We start from the raw sequence: 18956 nt of genomic DNA on the forward strand, positions 1-18956 counted from the left end.
CCTGCGGTAGAAGTTGCTCCTGCGGTAGAAGTTGCTCCTGCGGTAGAAGTTGCTCCTGCAGAAGATGGTGCTTCTGTACAAGACTCTGCCTCTGCCGACGAGGGTGCTGTCATAGAGGAGATCGCTGCTACAGTTGAGGCTACTGCTGCAGAGGATTGCACGTCAGCAGAGGAGCGCGAGCCTGTGGTAGACGTTGCGCCTGTGGATCAGAGTGCAGCTGCAGAGGAAACCCAGGTTTCAGAGCGTACACCAGCTACAGAGGGCACACCAACTATAGAGGGCACACCATCTGCAGAGGATACATCGATTCCAGAGGATACATCGACTGCAGAGGACTCTCAGCCTGCACAAGATGTTCAGACTCTAGAAATCTCAGAAGTCATCGAGAACATCCAGGCTGCAGAAGACAACGAGAGTTCAGAAAAGGCTACGACACCGGATGACCAGCCCGACAGCGCACCCGATGCCTTGCCATCTGACATGCCAGGCCCCGAAGAGAATCAGCCTACAGCTGATGCGCCTGAGGACATATCTTCTGAAGACGCCAAGCTCGAAGGCGAGCTGGCTGACGACAGCGTCGTTGCAGACAGCCAGCCTGCAGGAAATCAGCCTGAACCTCAACAAAGCCAGCACAACGCGATCGAATCTGAACATAGCCCATCTGAGGAAAATCCAGGCTCAGAGGAGGCTGCTCTTGAGGATGGAGAGGATACAAGTAAAGATCCTGATGCAGAAGCGGAACCAGTTCTTTCAATCCAAGAAACGGAGCAAGGTGATGACCAACCAGACGAGGTGCAAGTCAGCTCGGAGCCAGACATGCTTGAGCCCAAACCAGAGTCACCAAGCGACACGCTCATTGAAGCCGTTGTTGAGACACCACAGACACAAGAAGATCCTGTTGATGACATGAAAGAGCATCCAGAGGAAGACGAATCAACGGAGCAGCAAAGCGAAGCCGGAAATAAAGACCCACAGGCTTCAAGCGAGAGTCCCGCAACGGTCGAAAATGAGGGTATTGACCCAGCAGCTGACGGGAACGTCGAGACGCAGAGTCCTGACGGGAACGACGATAGTGAAACCAAGCATGCAATCGACGGAACGACTACAGAGCAAAATGCGCCGGAGGACATGCAGGCACAGGAAAACCTACCCCCAGCTGCAATATCCGTGGATGAGAACGACAACGCTGCGGAGCCTACGATGGATGGAGAATCGGTGGTTGTATCACATCATGAAGGGGAGGACTCTATCAGTGAAACGGGCGCTAGCCCAGTTGAAGATCCTGCCGTGATTGCAGAGCCCCGTGACGTCGATGATCTGGTAGAGGAGAGTGGAACCTCCGCCGAGCCCGGATCGACAGCGGGCGATGAGTCCAACGAGAGCCAACCTATCACGGATAAGAACCAGGCTGCAGCAAGTGAACCGCTATCTCAAGAATCAAGCACTCTAGGAACTGATCCAGAGACGGAGCCTGCAGCGGGCACGGATGTTTCGGTAGGCTCCGAAGCCTCAATTGGTCTCACCTCTTTACCGGATGATGAATTTGCCCCCACAAGCCAATCGCCCGAAGAGACTCATTCTATGGATGAGAAGCCACCCGAACCTACCAATGTGAGCAATGCGGTACTGGAGCCTGAACCCACAACACAAGACGAGCTTGCGGTACAGGGCGAGGTCGCATCAGATTGTCCACATGTCGAAGATAGCGAGCCAAACCCTCTCGATGTTGCCATAGTCGAAAGGGTCCTGAAGGCCCATTCTGTGGCATCGAGCGTGGATGACGAAGGAAACATTCCTGTTACCGCGACCGCTATGGCAGAAGCCGACCAAAGCGCAACATCAAACGAGGAGAACCAGCAAGATACTAGTGTGGCGACAACTCTTGTGTGTGACACCGATGCCGGCCAAGACGACGCTAAAGGTGCTCCGCAAACTTGTGAAGATCCCGAAGTACACGTTGAAGGCGAAGCTCAATCACCTAAAGAAGACCAGCTTTTGGAGACAGATCTTATTGCCGAATCCAACGATACGACCGATTCCGCGATTGCCACAATAGCTGCGGTTGACACTGCAGAGAGTAAAACTATCGTCGCTGAAGCAAGCAGCGAAACGTCTAGCGAAGAGCTCGCCGGGGATCAAGGAACAGAAATCGCCAATGTCGAGAAAAACGATGGAAATTCGTCTCCGGTGGCCACCGTCATCTCCCTGGACACCAGCGCGACTAGGGACACATCCACTGCCGTTGCTACATTGGATCCCGATCAGCCAGGTGATAGTGAAGGGGAGAGACAGATCTTCCACGATGGTCCCATTGACAACGAAACATCAGACACTACCGAGCTTGACAATATTTGTGAAGTGTTAAATTTGAAAGCAGATGAGACACATGGCGACGGCCCCAATGAGCAAACCGATCACCCTGACGAAGACTCGGTTGGAGCCGAAGATCTTTCACTTATTGCTGCGAACGCAGATCCTCAGAGCGACGACAGTGCAATGCCCGACGACAATCAGACCAACCAGGACGATCGTGGGGATGACGGCGATGGTGTAGAGGAAACGACCAGTACCGCAATTTCTGGCAGCGATGACGAAACCCTTCCCACTGGAAATAGGACTACCTCTGTCGTCGAAGAGGAGGCCGCCGAACCTGTTGAGGCAGTTGTGGACTCCAGTCATGATCCGAGTGCTGATCCGCATGTAGTTGGCCAAGAAGAGGATAGCGCCACCGTTTCCGACCTCCAAGTCCCGTCTGATGCGCCTGCTAACGACGAGCCGACCGAGCAAGCTTCAAACGCATCAGATTCGAACGATGAACCTAACGACGTGCATGCGACGCCTGAAGTCCCTACTGGTGGCAGCGTGAACGACGTCGTTGATGAGCCGGCGGGCGGCGATATCGGACGCAGTCATCCTCAAGGCTCGGATACCGAAGCAGAAGCACAACCTGAAAAACCCGATCCAGGAACTCCAGACGATGTCAGCACTGAGATTACCAATGTGCAAATTGATGCGATCGAGGGGCAGAGCCCTACCGACAGCTCTGAACATCTAGTTGATCCTGTTACGACCGATGAGGATACGACTTCGCAAGAGCCTTTGGTTGAGGACTCGACGGACACGGCAAACTCTGACATCGAGAGTCCAGTCTCCATTGAACCGCCTGCTGATGCAAGCGCTGCCTGCATTGTCGATGAATCTATCTCGAGAAGTCCCATGCCGGATGCAGAAGAGCAAGAGAGCGAGCCAAGCGGCATTGAGCCCTCCCCACCGAATGAAGTAAATGAAGCTATGACGGTGGAGTCTCAGGCTGCGACCGACCCGCATCCAACGGAAGCAGCTGCACAGATTGTCGAGACCCCAGTGCTCGAAGATGCGGTAGTGGAGGAGGTGCCGGTCTTGAAGCCTCAGGAGGATTTGGTGGTCGAGCCGGTGTCTCAAGACGCCATGCCTGGGCCTCCCGCACAACCTGATGCCGAAGAAGTCAACAGTGAGAGTTTCCCCGCTCCAGATGTAATTGAGGAGCGTGAGGTGGTTCTGAACCAAGAGTCCAGTCAAGAGTTGGACGAAGCTTCTATTGCCGGGGATGCAGAACCTTTGGCCAAAATCGATGTCACACCGGAGCAGGAATGTCCCTCCCCGGATGCTATTGTCGAGCCGGCCCAAAGCGAAGCCGACGCAGCAGCTACTGATAATACCGTTGCGAGCGAGGCAGTAGCAGAAAGTGCCGATGGGGTCGACGCGCAAGAGGGGCCTTCGAGTGGAAAGGAGGATGAACAGAATGAAGGCAACACAGAACAACCAGAAACCAATGACGCACAAGATGCTTCCACACAAGCGGAACAGCCAGCTACTGAGCAGCCCGAATTGAATAACCAAGAGTCAAGCCCCGTAGCAGAAGAGCCAACCGGGAACAAATCACATGATTGCGCTGACGACCAAGATGCACCGCCCGTCGGTGAAGAGGTAAACGTTGAGCCTATCGTTCCGGATGATACTGCCCAGGAGCTGCCGCAAGAAACGGCTGCACCACCTCCTGAAGAGACTACTGCAAAGCCTGCTGTTGACGACACTTGTAGTGTTGATAAAGCTGTACCTGTCCACACAAATCAACAGGAGGTCGCCGATGGTGAAGCTGTTGTGAGTGCATCCAATGAGGCGAAGGCTGCCGAATCTGGCGATCAGCCCCAAGAGGCTACACAAAAAGAATCCGAAGATGCTCCACATGCGCCACTCGATGAAGAGATGGATGAGGTGCAACCAACCACACCTCCGGTAGAACTTGAAGAAACGTCTATGGAAGTGCCTACTGAAGATGCTGGAATTTCTCCTGACCAGAAGAACGCCGGAGAACCAAGTACAAGAAATATCGATCTTGGATCCTCGGGAACAACGGAAGAGGGAGCAGGCGGAGCAACGGAACAAGCTCAAGAGCCTGATCCTAGTCAAAAAATAGATTCAGAGCCAGCACCAGAGCCGGAGCCGTCAAAAGAGTCTACCACTGTTGCCGCTGAAGTCCCTGAAATCGGCGAGGAGGCACCTGTTGAGCCATCGCAAGATCCTGTAACACAGCCGGTGACTGAAGAGCCTCCCCAGGTAGCATTTGTGGAAGAAAGTGCACAAACCCATGAACCCCGGGAGCAGGATAGGGGAGTGGATATGCCCGAAAGCTCTCGAGAAGCAGTTCCGCCCGCAATAGAAGAAAGCCTTGATCCTACTGGTCTACCCGAAGATAAGCAGCCACGGACGCCGCCAAACGAGTCAGCATTGGTTGACGAACCCACGCCCGACACAACACCGAGGGACAAGCACCGTCGTCGACACTCCCATACCCACCGGGATAGCAGACACTCACATCGCCGACGCGAGAGCAACGCGAGCGCTAGTGAGCGGCCTACGTTGAATCCCATGGCGTTGTTAGCTGCTGCAAAGCTCGCTGGATCTGCCAAGAGCAAACGAAGGGATAGCCTAACGGACCGCGAGTATGGCAGACACAAAGAAAGGTTGCGAGAGACCGAGAAAGCGAGCAGCAGCAGCAAGGAAAGGTCACATCGCGAACACAGGTCACACAGACATCACCGCGACAGTCGCGACGACAAAGAAAGCAAGCGTCGCACTGTCGAGGAGGTTGAAGCTGATGCTGAGCGAAGGCAGCGTCGGGAAGCTCGACGTGCAGAGAAAGAAAGAATAGCCCAGGAGGATGCGGTCAGAGAGGCAGCAGAAGAGGAAGAGCGGAGACGGAAGCATCGTGAGGAGCGCCATGCGAGACGAGCAGAACAGGAGCGACTACGCAAAGAAGAGGAGGGGCGGCTTGCTCGAGAAGCTGGAGAAAAGCATGCTCGAGAAGAGGAGGAGAGACGGATGAGGCATGAGAAGCGGAGGCTGAAGTACGAGGCTGAGAAAGAGGCTAAACGTCTAGAACGCGAGAAGGCCAATCACACAGAGGAAGAGAGAAGGTTGCGCCGAAAGGGGAAGTTGGCCACCAAGGGTGCTGAGATCGATCCTATCGAACCTCGCGACGCGGCTCGTCGTGCTGCTGAAGAAGAAGAAGACGAATTCGTTCCAGAACCTCCCATCACTCCCCGTGAACCTACTCGTAGACACACAGGCGACCGTCGCCGAGATGCTCCGCCTCCTCCACGCAGAAACAGTATACTTGGTGGTCTCTTTGGCCGATCGAAAACGGACCCTGTTGTGCCTAGTGCCAAGTCAATAAAGCCAATGGCTCGCGTCCGTACCGATCCTGCAGAGGCACCACCTAGCCCTGTAGAGGCCTTGCGGAAGGAAAAAGAGGGCCGAGCAAGTAGCCAACATTCTTCCAACGAGAGCCGGGAGAGAGGGGAGCGACCGCACCGCAGTCGGCGCCACTCACACGCACACCGCCGGTTCAACTCGGCGGAAGAAGAGGCTGAGTATCGTGCTCGAAAGGAGGAGCGGCGGCGGGCCAAAGAACAGGAGCTTGAAATGTCAGGTGCTCGCGACGGAGGCGTCTCCTTAAGCGCGACCGTCGACGATGCCCCACCACCTGAGCCCCCAGAGCCAGCTGCGGCCCTAGAATCTCAACGAAACATGGAAGACGGTCCGCCGTCTCCGCTCGTCGACGATGCCGCAGCCGTCGTTGGCGTCGCGTCAACGTCTTCGAATGAGCGCCGAGAGCGCCGACGAGCCACCCGTCACGTGTCGATTCTCGAGCAGGAGCATGAGCGTCCGAAGAGTCGGCGCATCTCGGTCACAGACAGGGAGAGACCGGCGAGCAGGCGCACGGAGAGCGATAGGCCGCGGACCAGGGGCGCGGGCGAGGAGCGGGCGAGACCCCGACGCAGTGAGACGGAGCGGAGCAGGAGTAGTAAGAAGAAGGAGGACAATAGTATCAAGGGGTTCTTTGGCGGGCTGAAGAGGATTGTTGCTTAGGAGAGGGTTGACTTTTGTCATTTGTGCGGTGTGCGATTTCTTATCTTTTTTTGGCGATAAGCCAGGGATACGGATCAGAATGGGGCTTCTTTGAAGGGCGTTTGGGGTGCGATATACCACTGGGTTTTGCTTTTCTGGACTGGCGTTAGGTACATGGGCGGCATTTGTGTATCTGTACGACTTGTATGCGCTATGGATAATGCCAATATGGGGGTTTGGGGCTTTTCGAATGCGGGGTACGTATTAGTAGGATGATGTATGAATTACGAATCTTTTTCTGAGAGCGGACGCTGGCATTTGGATGGTTTCTAGCGTCTGGTGTCGGTAAACTGGCATCGAATTGGGAGTGAATGCTAGCAGATGCCGCCAAGACACCTGGTGCATCCGATATCGCCGCGCATTGCACCTCTGGCGTCATATACACGCGTGTTACAATACAGCGTGCATGTCACCCACACGCGCCGCAGCTTTCCGCCATGGTGGTCCTCGTTGACCTCGACGACCCAGACGACGACGGCTTCACGCCCGGGCCGGCTGCAGCGGCTGATGACGGGCGGCCCAATCCCAACGTCAATGGATTTTCAGCTGCCCTGAGCTGTTATCCGTGAGCCTGCACCTCGCGCAGGACTACGTTTGTGTCCGCACCAGCGCGGATTGCTGACCACGCACATGATACAGCATCGCCCGCCAGCTCGCGCGCCAGCTCGACCTCAACTCGCTGCACGATCTGTCGCGCACCTGCAGACAGTTCCGCGCGAACCTGCTCGAGTACCGCGACCAGCTCATTCGTCACACATTGCACTGCGACTTTGACGTCGAAGATGAAGCCATCCCACGCCCAACTGGCTCACGGCTGCTCACCAGCGGGCGCGTCGCGCGCTGCGCCCGCGACATGGTCGCCGAGTGCCAGCGATGCGCCGCTGTCGTCTGCAGGGTACGTCTGCCCCTCCAGCCTGCTTGGAAGAAAGCCGCCAGACGAGCCCCGCTGAACGTGCCAGAACTGCACCATAAAGCCCCCGCCGGCGCCTACGCTGCGAGCAAGACACCGCCGTCTATGCAGGACCTGCACGCGGGCGCCCCTCGCCTTCCTGACGGCAGCCCCCCGCCCGCGCGCGTCGTCTGAATCCTCGCTGCCAGGCACCCCAGACTCCCCGCGGCCTGCGCTGCTCGACGACGCCGCCGATGCGCCCCGCGCCTTCACAGCGCCCGCCTTCGAGAGAACCCCGTGCATCTGCGCCGACACTGTCTGGCTGTGCCAGCCGTGCGGCCAGCACCTCAAGAACGCCGACACCATGTACGTGCGCGCGTGGACGTGGCGGACACGCTATTCTCACTACCTCGGGGGCGTGGGGACAGGTGCAGGCGAGGGCAACGAGGGCGTCGAGTGCGGACGGGGCGCGCAGTGTCTCGCCGCGCGCGTCGTCGAACACGAAGTCGACTGCAATGCGTCCGATCCCGCCTACAGCGGCAGCCCCGAGACGGGCGAGCGCTGGACGGGGACCAGCTACTACGCGCAGGAGATCGAGGGCATCGGCGGCGTCGTCAAGATGAAGCTCAAGAAGCAGGTGCGCGTGGGCGAGTGCGTCAAGGTGTACGAGGACGAGCGCGACAAGTCGATTCGCTGGCTGGAGCGCGAGGTCTCGGGGCGGCTCAGGAGTTGGTGCTCGTGGTGCGAGAGGGTGGTGTTGGGGGACAAGGATAGGGCTGAGGTGCGGGGCGGGAGAGCGCCGTCGTCTGCGGGGAGTGAGGCTTGAGGCGAGTTGAGGGCGTGGAGCAAAGTATGGCACATAGAGGTGAGGGATAGCTGACACGTCCATCCGGCCTACCCAGCAACAAACATACCAATATAGCTTGATACTACATCACCCAGGCACACAGACACTGGGAATGCCATCAGTAGCACGGACAAGGAGCAAACTTCGAGATCCCCGTTACGCGACAATCCTCTCGTCAACAGACTCACTTCAGTGGGGCTCGCTCATGGCGAGGCTAGCATTCACGTGGACTTTGCAGAGCACGCGTCAACATGTTCGTGTCCGGCTTTCCGTGACATTACTCTCCTTCCATTCAAGCTTTGCTTCCTCACTGGGACACTGGTGCTTATTATGATGCCGTATTCCCCAGACATCTGGATGTTGCCTGCTACCATGTTGGCGGCAAGTGCGCCTTTAGCCGCTGCTAGGTGGGTCCGACTCGTCGCCTATGTACGCAGTCTGAGCTTACATAACAATTGTCTCTCGCACTCCTCACTCGGTTCCCCGTACTCCAGGAGCTTCGTACGCTGCAGGTCGAGTTCTACGAAGCTGTGAAAGAATCAAATCATGGCGTGAAGGGTAGAGTACATTCTGAACTTACAGTACGCGCGTGTTCGAAGCATCGGGATATATCACAGGTACTCAATCGACTCAAGAATGGACACGGCAGCATAGATCGTGCCATACCACTTCGAGCGACACACTAGCCAACAGAGTATGGACCATTCACATACGCTTGCGTCTGCTCATACCGCCTCTCTGTAAACGCTGCTCGTGACGTCCAACGACCACTAACCTGCAGCCCCCCTCTCACTCAACACTCAGCGAGATCTCGCTCAAGCAAACTCGCCTCGAAACACTCCTCCCAGCCTCTAAAGCCAGCGCCCTGACGACCATGAAGTTCCTTCACAAGCTCCTCAAGCCAAAAGGCACGCCCAAGACCCTTCAACTCACACACGCAGATGACACCAACACCGCCGCGCCATCCCACCCCACCCGCTCCTCCCTCGAAGCCCGCACTAAATCCAGTATACCTATCTAGCGCCCTCTCTTCTCCTCCGCCCCTACGCAACCCACCCACACATAACCTGCTACAACCTCATACTCGCCCTCTCCGACCCACACACCATCTGCCGCTGCGCACTCCCCTCCGCCCACGGCGACGCCTTCACGCGGCGGCACCACGCAGAGTCCTCCAACGGGCTGCGCTTCCTCTCGCGGACCGGGCAGCCGCGTACGTGGGAGCAGGCCGGGCACGCGCTGCTCGACGCGGCGGGCGTGGACAGCCGTGTGGACCCGGGGTAGCATGCCGAGGACGAGGCGTTGCTCGGGAAGGTGTTCTGTCAGGAGACTGGCGGCGATTCGGCGGTATCGCCGGGTGTGGGAGGGAGTGCGGCGACATGGCGTGGTGAGGTGTGCGGTCAAGGCCGATGTGTATTGGTGGCGGAGGCGAATCCGCAGGGGTTGATGCTGATGGGGGCGGGCGTGGGGATGGACGGGGAGGTTATTACTGTGAATGGGCCATTTTATGGGGGAGGTGTGGAGAGGGAGAGTGAGTGGGTGGAGCGAGAGGGAGGGGACGGGGAAATCGGAGATGATGGAGGGGATGATGGGAAGGCAGGGGAGAAGTGGAAGAGGTGGGGGATGATGCTTGTAGGTGGGGTGGAGAGGGAAGGGGCGGAGGGACGGGATCGATGGCTGGAATGGAGCGGAGTCGTTGGCCAACGAAGACTCTTGACGAGATCTCGATCCGACATCTTGGAATGTAGACCTGGAGGGAAGTAACATGACAGCAGGTGCCTAGGGACACGAGCTAGGACGTCCTGTTGAAACAATGACCAGTTAAATCTTCAATATTTTAGGCATGCAGGCGTGGTAAAAGAAACATAGGTACGCATTTGTGTACGTCGGGGATGTTAGTACCAGGTCAGGAGGGCGGGCCAGGGGTATAAGCACCGAGCTGACATGTACCTATCGTACCTGGCGGTCAAACTCCGACATATGCAAGATCACTGTGCACAGATACAACGGCTCTTGTGCGACTGCTCTCCAGGTTACCGGAACCTTATCGCATTTCACGCGCGCACCCGTGGTGTTGGTAGCGATCCATGGTCTTGGCAATGGTGTAATGGGTCACTGTAGGGTCCGAGGGTGTAGAGGATATTTCCAATTTGAGGCGATGGAGTCTGGCATGGTGGTTTGAGCTCAGCCTAAAAGAAATCGCTTCTTGCGTTGGGCCCTGTGTGAGATGCGATTTCGAGGTTCGACCCCGTCCTCACGTACCGTTTCATCGATCCTTGGAGAAGCGTATCTTATAGTCTATAATATTCGTAAATTCGTTAGACCACACAGGAGCTTTCTCAAGCTCGGGCTATCTCAGATATATGCGTCTGCGTCCCTGATGACCCCTTCGTGACACCAGCTTCGAGATCCTTCTCCCTCTCCGTCCTGCTGCCCTCCTTGTGCTCTCCAATACTAATCAGATACCTCTGCCAAATATCCGCGAACTCAGATTCGCTGGTGTTCAAGCCATCACTGCTCAGCGAGTCAGGTTTCTTCCTCGTCAAAATTCCACGGTAACACGGCAGCGCGCAGACAATGACGGCGCCGCTCGCCTGCAGAAAGCACCACAGCACATTTTGATCGGGAAATCTTGCCAGGTCCACATCGATGCTGTACACGGTGCGGAGAATCGTGAGCACCATGTTGACGGCTACGAGCAGGAAGATGATGGCGAGCTCGAGCTTTTGCGCTGTGCGCATTAGGAGTGGCCGGAGCATGGCCAAGGGGAGTACGACCACTTTTTGGGAATTAACATAAGGCTCTATTTCCGGGTGAGGACTTGGCTTACGGAGAAGATCTCCTATCAAATCTAATGCGCACCAAGCTGATAGCATTGGGACGACCATGGCGGGGGCGTTGTCATGACATTGAGCTATAGATCATGAGTACGAAGTCTCGCACTTGTTGATTGAAACTTACGTTGAATGTCTGGAAAGTACTTCGGATTGCCGCACAGAAAGAATGACCACATGAAGGTAATCGCAAAGCTCGTGGGGATGTAGGCCGTTGTCACGGCCCATGCGATCCGGAACTTTGTCGAAAAGGCAAAGATATGCCAATACAAGGCCAGAAAGCTCGCTTTTGCAGCATAGACAACACACCAGAAGAGAAGCGCATTCGCGGCATTGTACTTTGCATTTCTTTTTTCGTCGCTGTGGACGACTTCGTCTTCTTTGATGAGGCCCATGGCATAGAGCTGTTTGGTGTAGTCTGTCGGACCGTACACCTGATACGTGCCGGTGAAAGCCAGCAGAAAGGCCATTGCCAGCCCATTGAAGAAGTCATCCCATGCGATGCGTTGGCGGCGATGCCAATGGATGGCGAACCGACCAAGCGTCGTCAAGAGTGCGATTACGGTCAGCGACCACGCAGTTGTCTGCGCCATCTTCGATCAGCAAAAAGCAAGGCAACGGATTACAAAAAAAAGGCGCAAACTTACAATGACCTCATGGAGTTGGAGTGTATGCATTGTTGACGAGATGAGGGTTGGAGGCGATCACCATGGGAAAGTAGACGTCTCGGATGCCAAATGAAGGCGGCGAAGCCCAACAGATGAAGAGTGGAGCCAACAAGTGAGTGAGTTGCCATTGTACCCTTGCAGGATGCGCGATGGAAACCGAACGACGCAGCGCATTGTTGGTAATGCTAGCGACGGCTGGGTTTCGCGGAATATCGAGCCAGTGCTGCGACGCGGTCCTGCTGACCGGCTGTCGCTATCGCGTGTTATGAGCGTTGGTGGCAGCCGGTGGCGCCGTATGATAAGATGAGAAGAGGACCGGGGTAGACTTTCGCTTACCGTGTAGAAGAGTAAATGTTCTCATTCGTTCGCCTTGCACCTTCTCGGGGATCACTAAATAAGCGCCCTCGTGTAATGGGTGTCTAGCCGGCTTCGGCTTAGTGGTAAGCGCGCTACGGTGAACGACATTGAGCGGCGGCTCGACGTAGACGTCAGTCGCAAACTTCTGCTAAAGCCGCCGTTAGTCCGGAAGATCAAGCCAGGCAGAAAGGTACCGCTTTGTATGCCAATGAAATGCAATTCAGCTACCCGAGGCTTGCGAGTCTCGCTCCAGTGCACGAATCGTAAGAGTCGGCTAGCGTCTGCAGGATGAATCCTACACGCGGGATACGAGCTGCCATTTGATGCAGGCGATCAACACCAACACTGGCGCGTTGCAGGCGTGTGTGGCGGATAGCACTTGGTCCGTTCACGTGGCAACGATGAATACTCTAGACCATCAAGGTGTTCAAGCGCCATATGAAAACGCCTTTCTGCGGCGCTTACTGTCATTCGCCTTTTTCCTCTTGAGTCAACAATATACATTTATTCCTCGGCTAATGGATCGAACGGAGGCTCCACAAAGTCGACCACCTTTTCTCCTTCTGTTCGCCTTATGCCCTCTTCAGGAAGAACACTCATCTCCACGCCATATCGTGCTGACGCGTCCAGAAGCCTGTTGTAGTCACGGCATTTGTGTTGGACGTTGAAGTTGGGGTGGGGGTTGTAGTGATTTTCCAACCAGTTGTACGTGATCAAACCTGGATCGGCATCACATACAAGCTTCTGGCGCAGCATGTCTACACAGTGATCGACGTGCTCTAGCCATTCTTCGCGGTTCTCTGTTGCGAACTTGGCTTCCTCGGTATAATACTCAGGGTAATGTGTTTTCCAGAGATTGTGTAAGCAATGGATGTAGTGGAAGCCCTCGAATGCTGCAAGTCGACCTTTGCCTAGATTAGATGGGGCTTTTACTGAATGCATTGAGGCGTTGATAGTTTGGAAGACGTCCTCGGAAATGACCATCATGCGTTCTGCTGTACTGTCACTGTGGCGTTCTCTTGAATGGCGTCACGATAGACTTACGAGGTACGAGATCTTCCCAGAGCTGGTCGACCTTAGCCGAAGGCGGGCCTTTGAATGGAGATGAATCGCGGCTGAGAGAACCATCGAACCTCACCGTTAGGTCCCATGGATGCTCGCCAACAAGTTCTTCTACAATGGTGTTATTGGCAGTCATTTTTGTTGTCGAGATTGTCGACATACTCTTGAAAGAGAAACATTTGCTTGCTGGCCGCACGAGAAGCCCTACTGAGATTGATAGAGCAAAAACAAACAGATGCAGGCACCACGGTAACCACTTCGATGCACTTGGACGCACTCCTGATGAATCCGAGGTGAGGCCTGACTCCGATGCCAAATCGATGGAATACGATGATATCTCAGCATCAGGCTCTTTTGAAGGTATGGCGGTATAAGTTGTCATCGTTCATGTACCTGTCCTGGATGATTGTGAAGGAATGGAGTAAAAGAGGTTGCAATGCTCGATACACGGACCACAGCCGACCGTTTGAAGATCAGCCCCAAATCGTATTCGGCTAATGGTAGTAACGCAATCTTGGATCAATCCTCAGGTACGTGTTTTCCTTGACTTTCGCGGGGCCAGAATGATCATATAATCGGGTGAGGTACGCCATCGCACTAACGCTTACCACCTCGTCCAGCTCGCCGTCATCCCACGGCTACGTTTATAGTTTCTGCACACTGACACGCAACGCCTCGGCCTCAGATACGAAATTGCCGTTTACGAGCGCTTACATTCAAAAGATGAGCCACAACGATCCGGCCACCGATCAGCTCAACATCCGAGATAGCAGTAGAATCCAAGTAGTATAGTGGCAGCCGTTTGAGCCTGGACCAGCTGTTGGATCAATATTGGCCGTTACAACGCGAACGCGCCGGTCTATCATTAGGGTAGCGCCTACGGAAGCCACTTGCCGTATTTGTACCGCCAACATGGGGCGGACGCCGTCAAGGCATAATTCAGTATTCACTGTAGTACAAGCACTATCATGTGTCAAGCGCGTGGCATAAAGCTGGAGGATTTCCCACTTTACTGGGAATTAAAACTCTCAAGTCTTCGTTACAGTGACGAGAAACCTCATCCAAATACAGTCAATCAGCCACAGTGCCACCAGAAGAAACGAGGACAAAGGGATTTTCCTGTTGAACTCGGGAGTTAGTAAACTGGGCCGACCTGTTTACACCCAAGAGCTTGCCGATCAGTTGTCACCCAGGGATCGGAGGCAGCAGTGAACATCAGAAAACCGAATTTTACGCGTTTCTTGCCTAAAGCTCAGATAAACCGTCTCTTCTATTGTACTTCCGCCTCCCGTCAAAATGAAGATCACCGCCATCCTTTCCGTGCTCCTACCCACCGCTTTGGCTCTGCCCTTGGCCGCTCCAGGTAAGCCATCAACTGCGATCTGAAAAGTCGAGGACTGATAGTCTTGATAGCTCCCGCCGCAGCTGGGGTGACCACTCGTGGCTCCACCACCAGCCCAAACAGTCTCTTTGCCGTCAGATACAGGAAAGACCTCATCAGCGACCCCCAAAAGCGCGCGGAGCCTGCCGACTCCATCTTCCCTGTGCGCTATAGCAGTGACGTGGCCCAGGATTCCAAGAAGCGCTCGGAAAACGTAGGATTCCCTACAAAGTACAGCAAGGACGTGATCAACACCGCGCTGAAGCGCTCCCAGCCACCGAGTCTCTTTGCTGTCAGCTACAAGAAGGACGTCATTGACAGCAAGGCCCCCGCTGCGAAGTTGGAGAAACGTGAGGCCACTGAGGGTATCTTTGCTGTCAGATACAGCAAGGATGTTGTCCCGTCGCAAGACTAGGAGAACTTTCGGACCCTGTAGTGCGGTTCGCATGTATCGCAATTTCCTGTAGTGCGCGTCTGTGGTGCTGGTCTCGTATACCCGTTGTGTTGGTCAGGTCGAGGGTGGACTTTGTGTTGGAACCCTTATGTATCGGTCGCATCCCTACTTCGTTGGTACTGCTGTAGCTCTAGTTTTATATTCCTATCCGAATCAAGGTATGCATTTATCTACTACAATACATGACTGGTGATATCAGGAATCGTGCGCACTGACCAGAGCAATGAACAGTGATCTGTACCCTGAAAAAATGACGATTGGGTACTCGTCACTGTGTCCCGAACAGCCCGAAATTTTATTTATTGATACCTATCAGACCAGAGTAGCTGTTGCAATTTCTTGGCTTCAGTAGGTGTGTTTAAAATCAGGGTGTCTGTTTCCCACAGTGTCAATAGAATGTATCTGCTCGTCGCCCTCCGCCCCTTTCCCAAGCTCCTTCTTCGCGTGCACCTGCCGTTACGTCCGCCACCCCAGCCATGCAAGTGCGCACCGTCAATCCTTCGCGGTAGTGTAATTCAATGTATATCCTATTCCCGATGATGCTGAACAATTGTGCGCAGATGTTGGTAAGCGCAATGCGGGCCGTGCGGTAGCTATATCCGGGGAAATTTATGGCGAGCTAGACGAACACGAGCAGCATGGCGAAGCCGACGAGGCTGAATGCGGTGTTTATGATGAAAAAGACACCGCACCGGCCGGTGCGGTCTGCGAAATGCGCGCAGACGAGAATGTCGACGAAAGCGCAAACATAAACGATGGATGACAGGAGCTAGGGGCGCTCGGCGTGCCAGCCGAGGCTAGACAGGATAGGTGGTAGGAAGTTGTTTCTCAGGCTAGAGATAGTCATGTGGATACATCAGTTTATGAGCGTGAGGAACCAGAAAAGGGGGTGGAGAATGACTTCGAATATGGCATAGGCGGTCTAGCACATGCGTTGGAAAGGGTCGAGGTAGTGCCAGAAGACCTGGGGCGTGCTCACTGGGGTTGAACTTCAAGGATCAGTTGTCGTGTCTGGACCGGCTGCGCTGGATGATGATCTCCTTCCCGGAGCGGGTGAACATACCGTGAACGGTCTCAGGCGTGCTAGGCTGCAGAGCCGCGACAACGAAGCCCCATGCTACGGGCATGACACCCTCGATTAGGAAGATCCAGCGCCACGCATGCCCACCATTCTTGCCATCCGGATGAACCTGATTATGGTAGCCGATGAAGCCGTTAAAGGCACCTGTCAAAGCTGAGCACCTTTACTTCGATGGCAAAAATCAAGCTAGACTGTAGTGTGAAATCATTGGCACACGCTGTCATACTGGATCAGTGATAGGCGACCACGAACGTCATGACTTAGAGCGCACTGTTCCTGCTTCCCAGGACTACGTCATGTGTTTATAGCAAGATCATCCAGACTTGAACTGGAAATTTGAAGTTCGAAGCTTCGCTCCAAGGGTATGTTATTACGGACCGACGTGCCATACGCCACTTGTTGATGAAGCGTGACCATTGCAGAAGTTTGTCCTCGTATATTCGATACGGGCTTGGGGGAGGAGAGGGTTTGCGGGTGCGGTTAGGCTGGGGAGTGGGAGCGGAAGGCTATGAGCGAATTGTATGTGTGTGCCGGGGAAAGGCGCGAGGGTGGTGGATGGTGCCGCGTTGGCCATGAAGAGGGTTTATGTTAATAGTGAGGGTGGAGATGACAGGGTTGCGTATGCGAACTGGAAGTGATTTGCTGCTGAGGTGTTTGACCAGTGTAGGCCTGGGCACGCACACTAGTTCTTGAAGACTGTATATCGATGGACGTGGATTTAAGCTCCAGAAATGAAGCGCTTCAGGCCAATGTTGTATTGTACACAGCTATATCTTCTGCATGTCGAAGCTCTTCACCGTGACCGACCCGCCCAGCGCCTTCGTCGCAAAATTGAACGCCGCGAACCGGAACCCTGTAAAGAACTGCCAGTCGTTGATCATCCCAAACGCGCCGCCCAGCTGCGTAAACTTGCTGCCGTCGGTGCTGTACCAGAAGGTCGTAGTGCGCTGCGTCGACGAACCAAATGCAGGCGTAATGTCCGCCTGAACCTTGAACCAGACCTCCGTGGTCCCCGCCGCGAGCGTACTGCTGGCAGCGACGGTGCCGGTGGCGCTAGTTTTCCACGAATTGGCCTGGTCGAGCTTGAGGTTGTTAACGTAGACGAGCTTGTTGGTTGAGCCCTCGCGGTGAATGCCGATGTATGCCATGTTGTCGCGGAAGAGGGCGGCGCCAGCGCGGTCGCCGTCGGCCATCTTGCTGATGTCCAGACGGAAAGTGCCTGCTGATTTGGGCCCGATGATGCGATGTGTTAGGGTGTTGCGTGCCGTGTAGAGGTCGTCTGTCACGGTGGCGGTAGAGAGTTGCAGACCGCCGGTTGAACCACCGAGGAGCTTGAACTTGGAGGTGTCTGGGTTGTGGTTCCACTCCCACTCATGACTGAGGGAGGTGCCCTGGAAGGTGTCTGTTCCGGTGACTGGCGGGACGGTCTTGCTGGTTGAGACGGGCATTGGATATGTTGTGCCCCATTTGCCGCTGCTGTCTTTGACGAGCGAGGGCCAGCCGTCTGAGGACCAGGTGATGGGAGCGGCCACGGGGATGCGACCGCCTGGGTAAGAGTCCATGAATGCGACGTAGTACCATTGGTTATCCTTGGTGCTGACGATTCCTCCTTGATGTGAAAAGCCTGCGCTTGATAATGGGCCGCCGATACTTTGCACGAGGACCTTCATTTCGTAGGGACCCCAAGGACTCTTGCTCTTGAGTACATACTCGTCGGACGCGGGCTTGGTGACGAAGATGTAGTAGTATCCGTCCTTCTTGTACATGCGGGAACCTTCAATGTACTGACCGTTTGTGTAAACCTGCTGCGACTTGACCTCTGCAGTGCCGTCCTTGTTAAGTTGAGCGACCATGATGTTGGTGCTGCCATAAGCGACATAAATTGTGTCATCATCGTCGACCAGCAATCCACAGTCGTAGTAGCACTTGTTGACTGAAGCGGTAGACTTCCAGTTCCAGCTCGAAACCTCTCCGTTGTTGTTCTTTGCCCCACCGCCGCTCGAAGTCCAGAGATAAGACTTGCCCTCGACACAGCCAATCCACATGAATGTGTCGGTGGAGTCGCGGTAGCGGAGGCTGCTGGCCCAGATGCCCTTGACGTAGGCACGGTCGGTCGCGCTGTTGAGGTTGTACTTGGTGCCGAAGTTCAGATTAGGCACGCTGTGACTGACTGGCGTCCAGTTGACGAGATCGTAGGACTTGAGCACAGGGGCGCCGGGGGAGAAGGCAAAGGTTGACGAGGTGTAGTAGAAGACTTCACCAACGCGAATGACCTCGAGATCAGGGTAGTCCTCCCAAAGTATTGGATTTGTGAAGGTAGTTGCCCTGGCATCGAGACTGTCCGCGGCCAGCGGACCGGCGTGGACTAGAGCGAACAGCGCAGAGCATGCGACTGCTGAGAAACGCATAATGGGCGATTTCCTGAGATGAATCGCAGCCGATTGCCACGCCTGCGCGCGTCCATGGCGGGTGCTCAAGCAGAACTAAATACTAATGGGCCTCTCCACAGCAGTGGTCCTCCCTGCACGTAATCAGGCGAAAGCTGGAGATCCGGGGAAACTCTAGAAGTGGTGATATTGAGCTGTATAGGACAGCGACGACGGTCATTGGTGCGTTCACGCTCGAAATGCTCCGAGCCGGTGGAGATAGAGGTCTGAAGGTCTATAGCCTCGGTAGAAGTAGGGCGCAGAGCAAGGTACGTCGATGAAAACTCATTGTTATGCGACGATCAGGGATCGATCGATAGCGATAGATTGACATAATAGGCATCGGTACAGGCGCAGAGTGGATTGCAATAGAGAGTGATCTTGGAAGGAGGATCTTAGCTCCAGGGCCACAGTGGCTGCATGGGACACTCGGATTGGGGTCACGGGATCAGCGCCAGGTGCAAATGTTTCCGAAGCTGCCCTGCGATCCCTGCGGACGATGATGCA

The 18956-nt window shown here is 55.1% G+C and overlaps 7 protein-coding genes across 7 annotated transcripts; 2 read left to right on the forward strand and 5 right to left on the reverse strand.

Annotated features, from left to right (window-relative positions):
- Positions 1-6887: 6887 nt before the first annotated feature.
- On the forward strand, positions 6888-8165 carry CC84DRAFT_1222411 (uncharacterized protein; the record flags this gene model as incomplete). The annotated part of the gene is made up of 3 exons (XM_018183365.1): positions 6888-7015; positions 7090-7345; positions 7410-8165. The coding sequence occupies 3 exons, from the start codon at positions 6888-6890 to the stop codon at positions 8163-8165; spliced, it is 1140 nt and encodes a 379-aa protein (XP_018030455.1).
- An 814-nt stretch (positions 8166-8979) lies between these two features.
- On the reverse strand, positions 8980-10476 carry CC84DRAFT_1209770 (uncharacterized protein; the record flags this gene model as incomplete). Its single annotated transcript, XM_018182240.1, has 4 exons — positions 10449-10476; positions 10253-10375; positions 9247-9936; positions 8980-9184 (listed from the first exon to the last, which is right to left on the reverse strand). Exons 1-4 carry the CDS (start codon positions 10454-10456, stop codon positions 8980-8982), a joined length of 1026 nt encoding a protein of 341 aa, XP_018030456.1. The 5' UTR covers positions 10457-10476.
- A 49-nt stretch (positions 10477-10525) lies between these two features.
- On the reverse strand, positions 10526-11613 carry CC84DRAFT_1102849 (uncharacterized protein; the record flags this gene model as incomplete). The annotated part of the gene is made up of 3 exons (XM_018174984.1): positions 10526-10965; positions 11017-11100; positions 11148-11613. The coding sequence occupies 3 exons, from the start codon at positions 11611-11613 to the stop codon at positions 10526-10528; spliced, it is 990 nt and encodes a 329-aa protein (XP_018030457.1).
- A 918-nt stretch (positions 11614-12531) lies between these two features.
- Positions 12532-13243, reverse strand: CC84DRAFT_1231520 (uncharacterized protein; the record flags this gene model as incomplete). The annotated part of the gene is made up of 2 exons (XM_018183729.1): positions 12532-13037; positions 13090-13243. 2 exons carry the CDS (start codon positions 13241-13243, stop codon positions 12550-12552), a joined length of 642 nt encoding a protein of 213 aa, XP_018030458.1. The 3' UTR covers positions 12532-12549.
- Positions 13244-14403: 1160 nt separating this feature from the next.
- On the forward strand, positions 14404-15072 carry CC84DRAFT_1263807 (uncharacterized protein; the record flags this gene model as incomplete). The annotated part of the gene is made up of 2 exons (XM_018185259.1): positions 14404-14470; positions 14521-15072. The coding sequence occupies 2 exons, from the start codon at positions 14404-14406 to the stop codon at positions 14901-14903; spliced, it is 450 nt and encodes a 149-aa protein (XP_018030459.1). The 3' UTR covers positions 14904-15072.
- A 449-nt stretch (positions 15073-15521) lies between these two features.
- Positions 15522-16597, reverse strand: CC84DRAFT_1231524 (uncharacterized protein; the record flags this gene model as incomplete). Its single annotated transcript, XM_018183730.1, has 4 exons — positions 15522-15739; positions 16006-16167; positions 16295-16312; positions 16402-16597. 4 exons carry the CDS (start codon positions 16595-16597, stop codon positions 15612-15614), a joined length of 504 nt encoding a protein of 167 aa, XP_018030460.1. The 3' UTR covers positions 15522-15611.
- A 170-nt stretch (positions 16598-16767) lies between these two features.
- CC84DRAFT_1231526 (Arabinanase/levansucrase/invertase) lies at positions 16768-18431 on the reverse strand (the record flags this gene model as incomplete). The annotated part of the gene is made up of 1 exon (XM_018183731.1): positions 16768-18431. The coding sequence occupies one exon, from the start codon at positions 18429-18431 to the stop codon at positions 16791-16793; it is 1641 nt and encodes a 546-aa protein (XP_018030461.1). The 3' UTR covers positions 16768-16790.
- Between the last annotated feature and the right edge of the window lie 525 nt (positions 18432-18956).

Source organism: Paraphaeosphaeria sporulosa (genome assembly GCF_001642045.1).
Source record: "Paraphaeosphaeria sporulosa strain AP3s5-JAC2a unplaced genomic scaffold CC84scaffold_13, whole genome shotgun sequence".
Classification (NCBI taxonomy): Eukaryota; Fungi; Ascomycota; class Dothideomycetes; order Pleosporales; family Didymosphaeriaceae; genus Paraphaeosphaeria; species Paraphaeosphaeria sporulosa.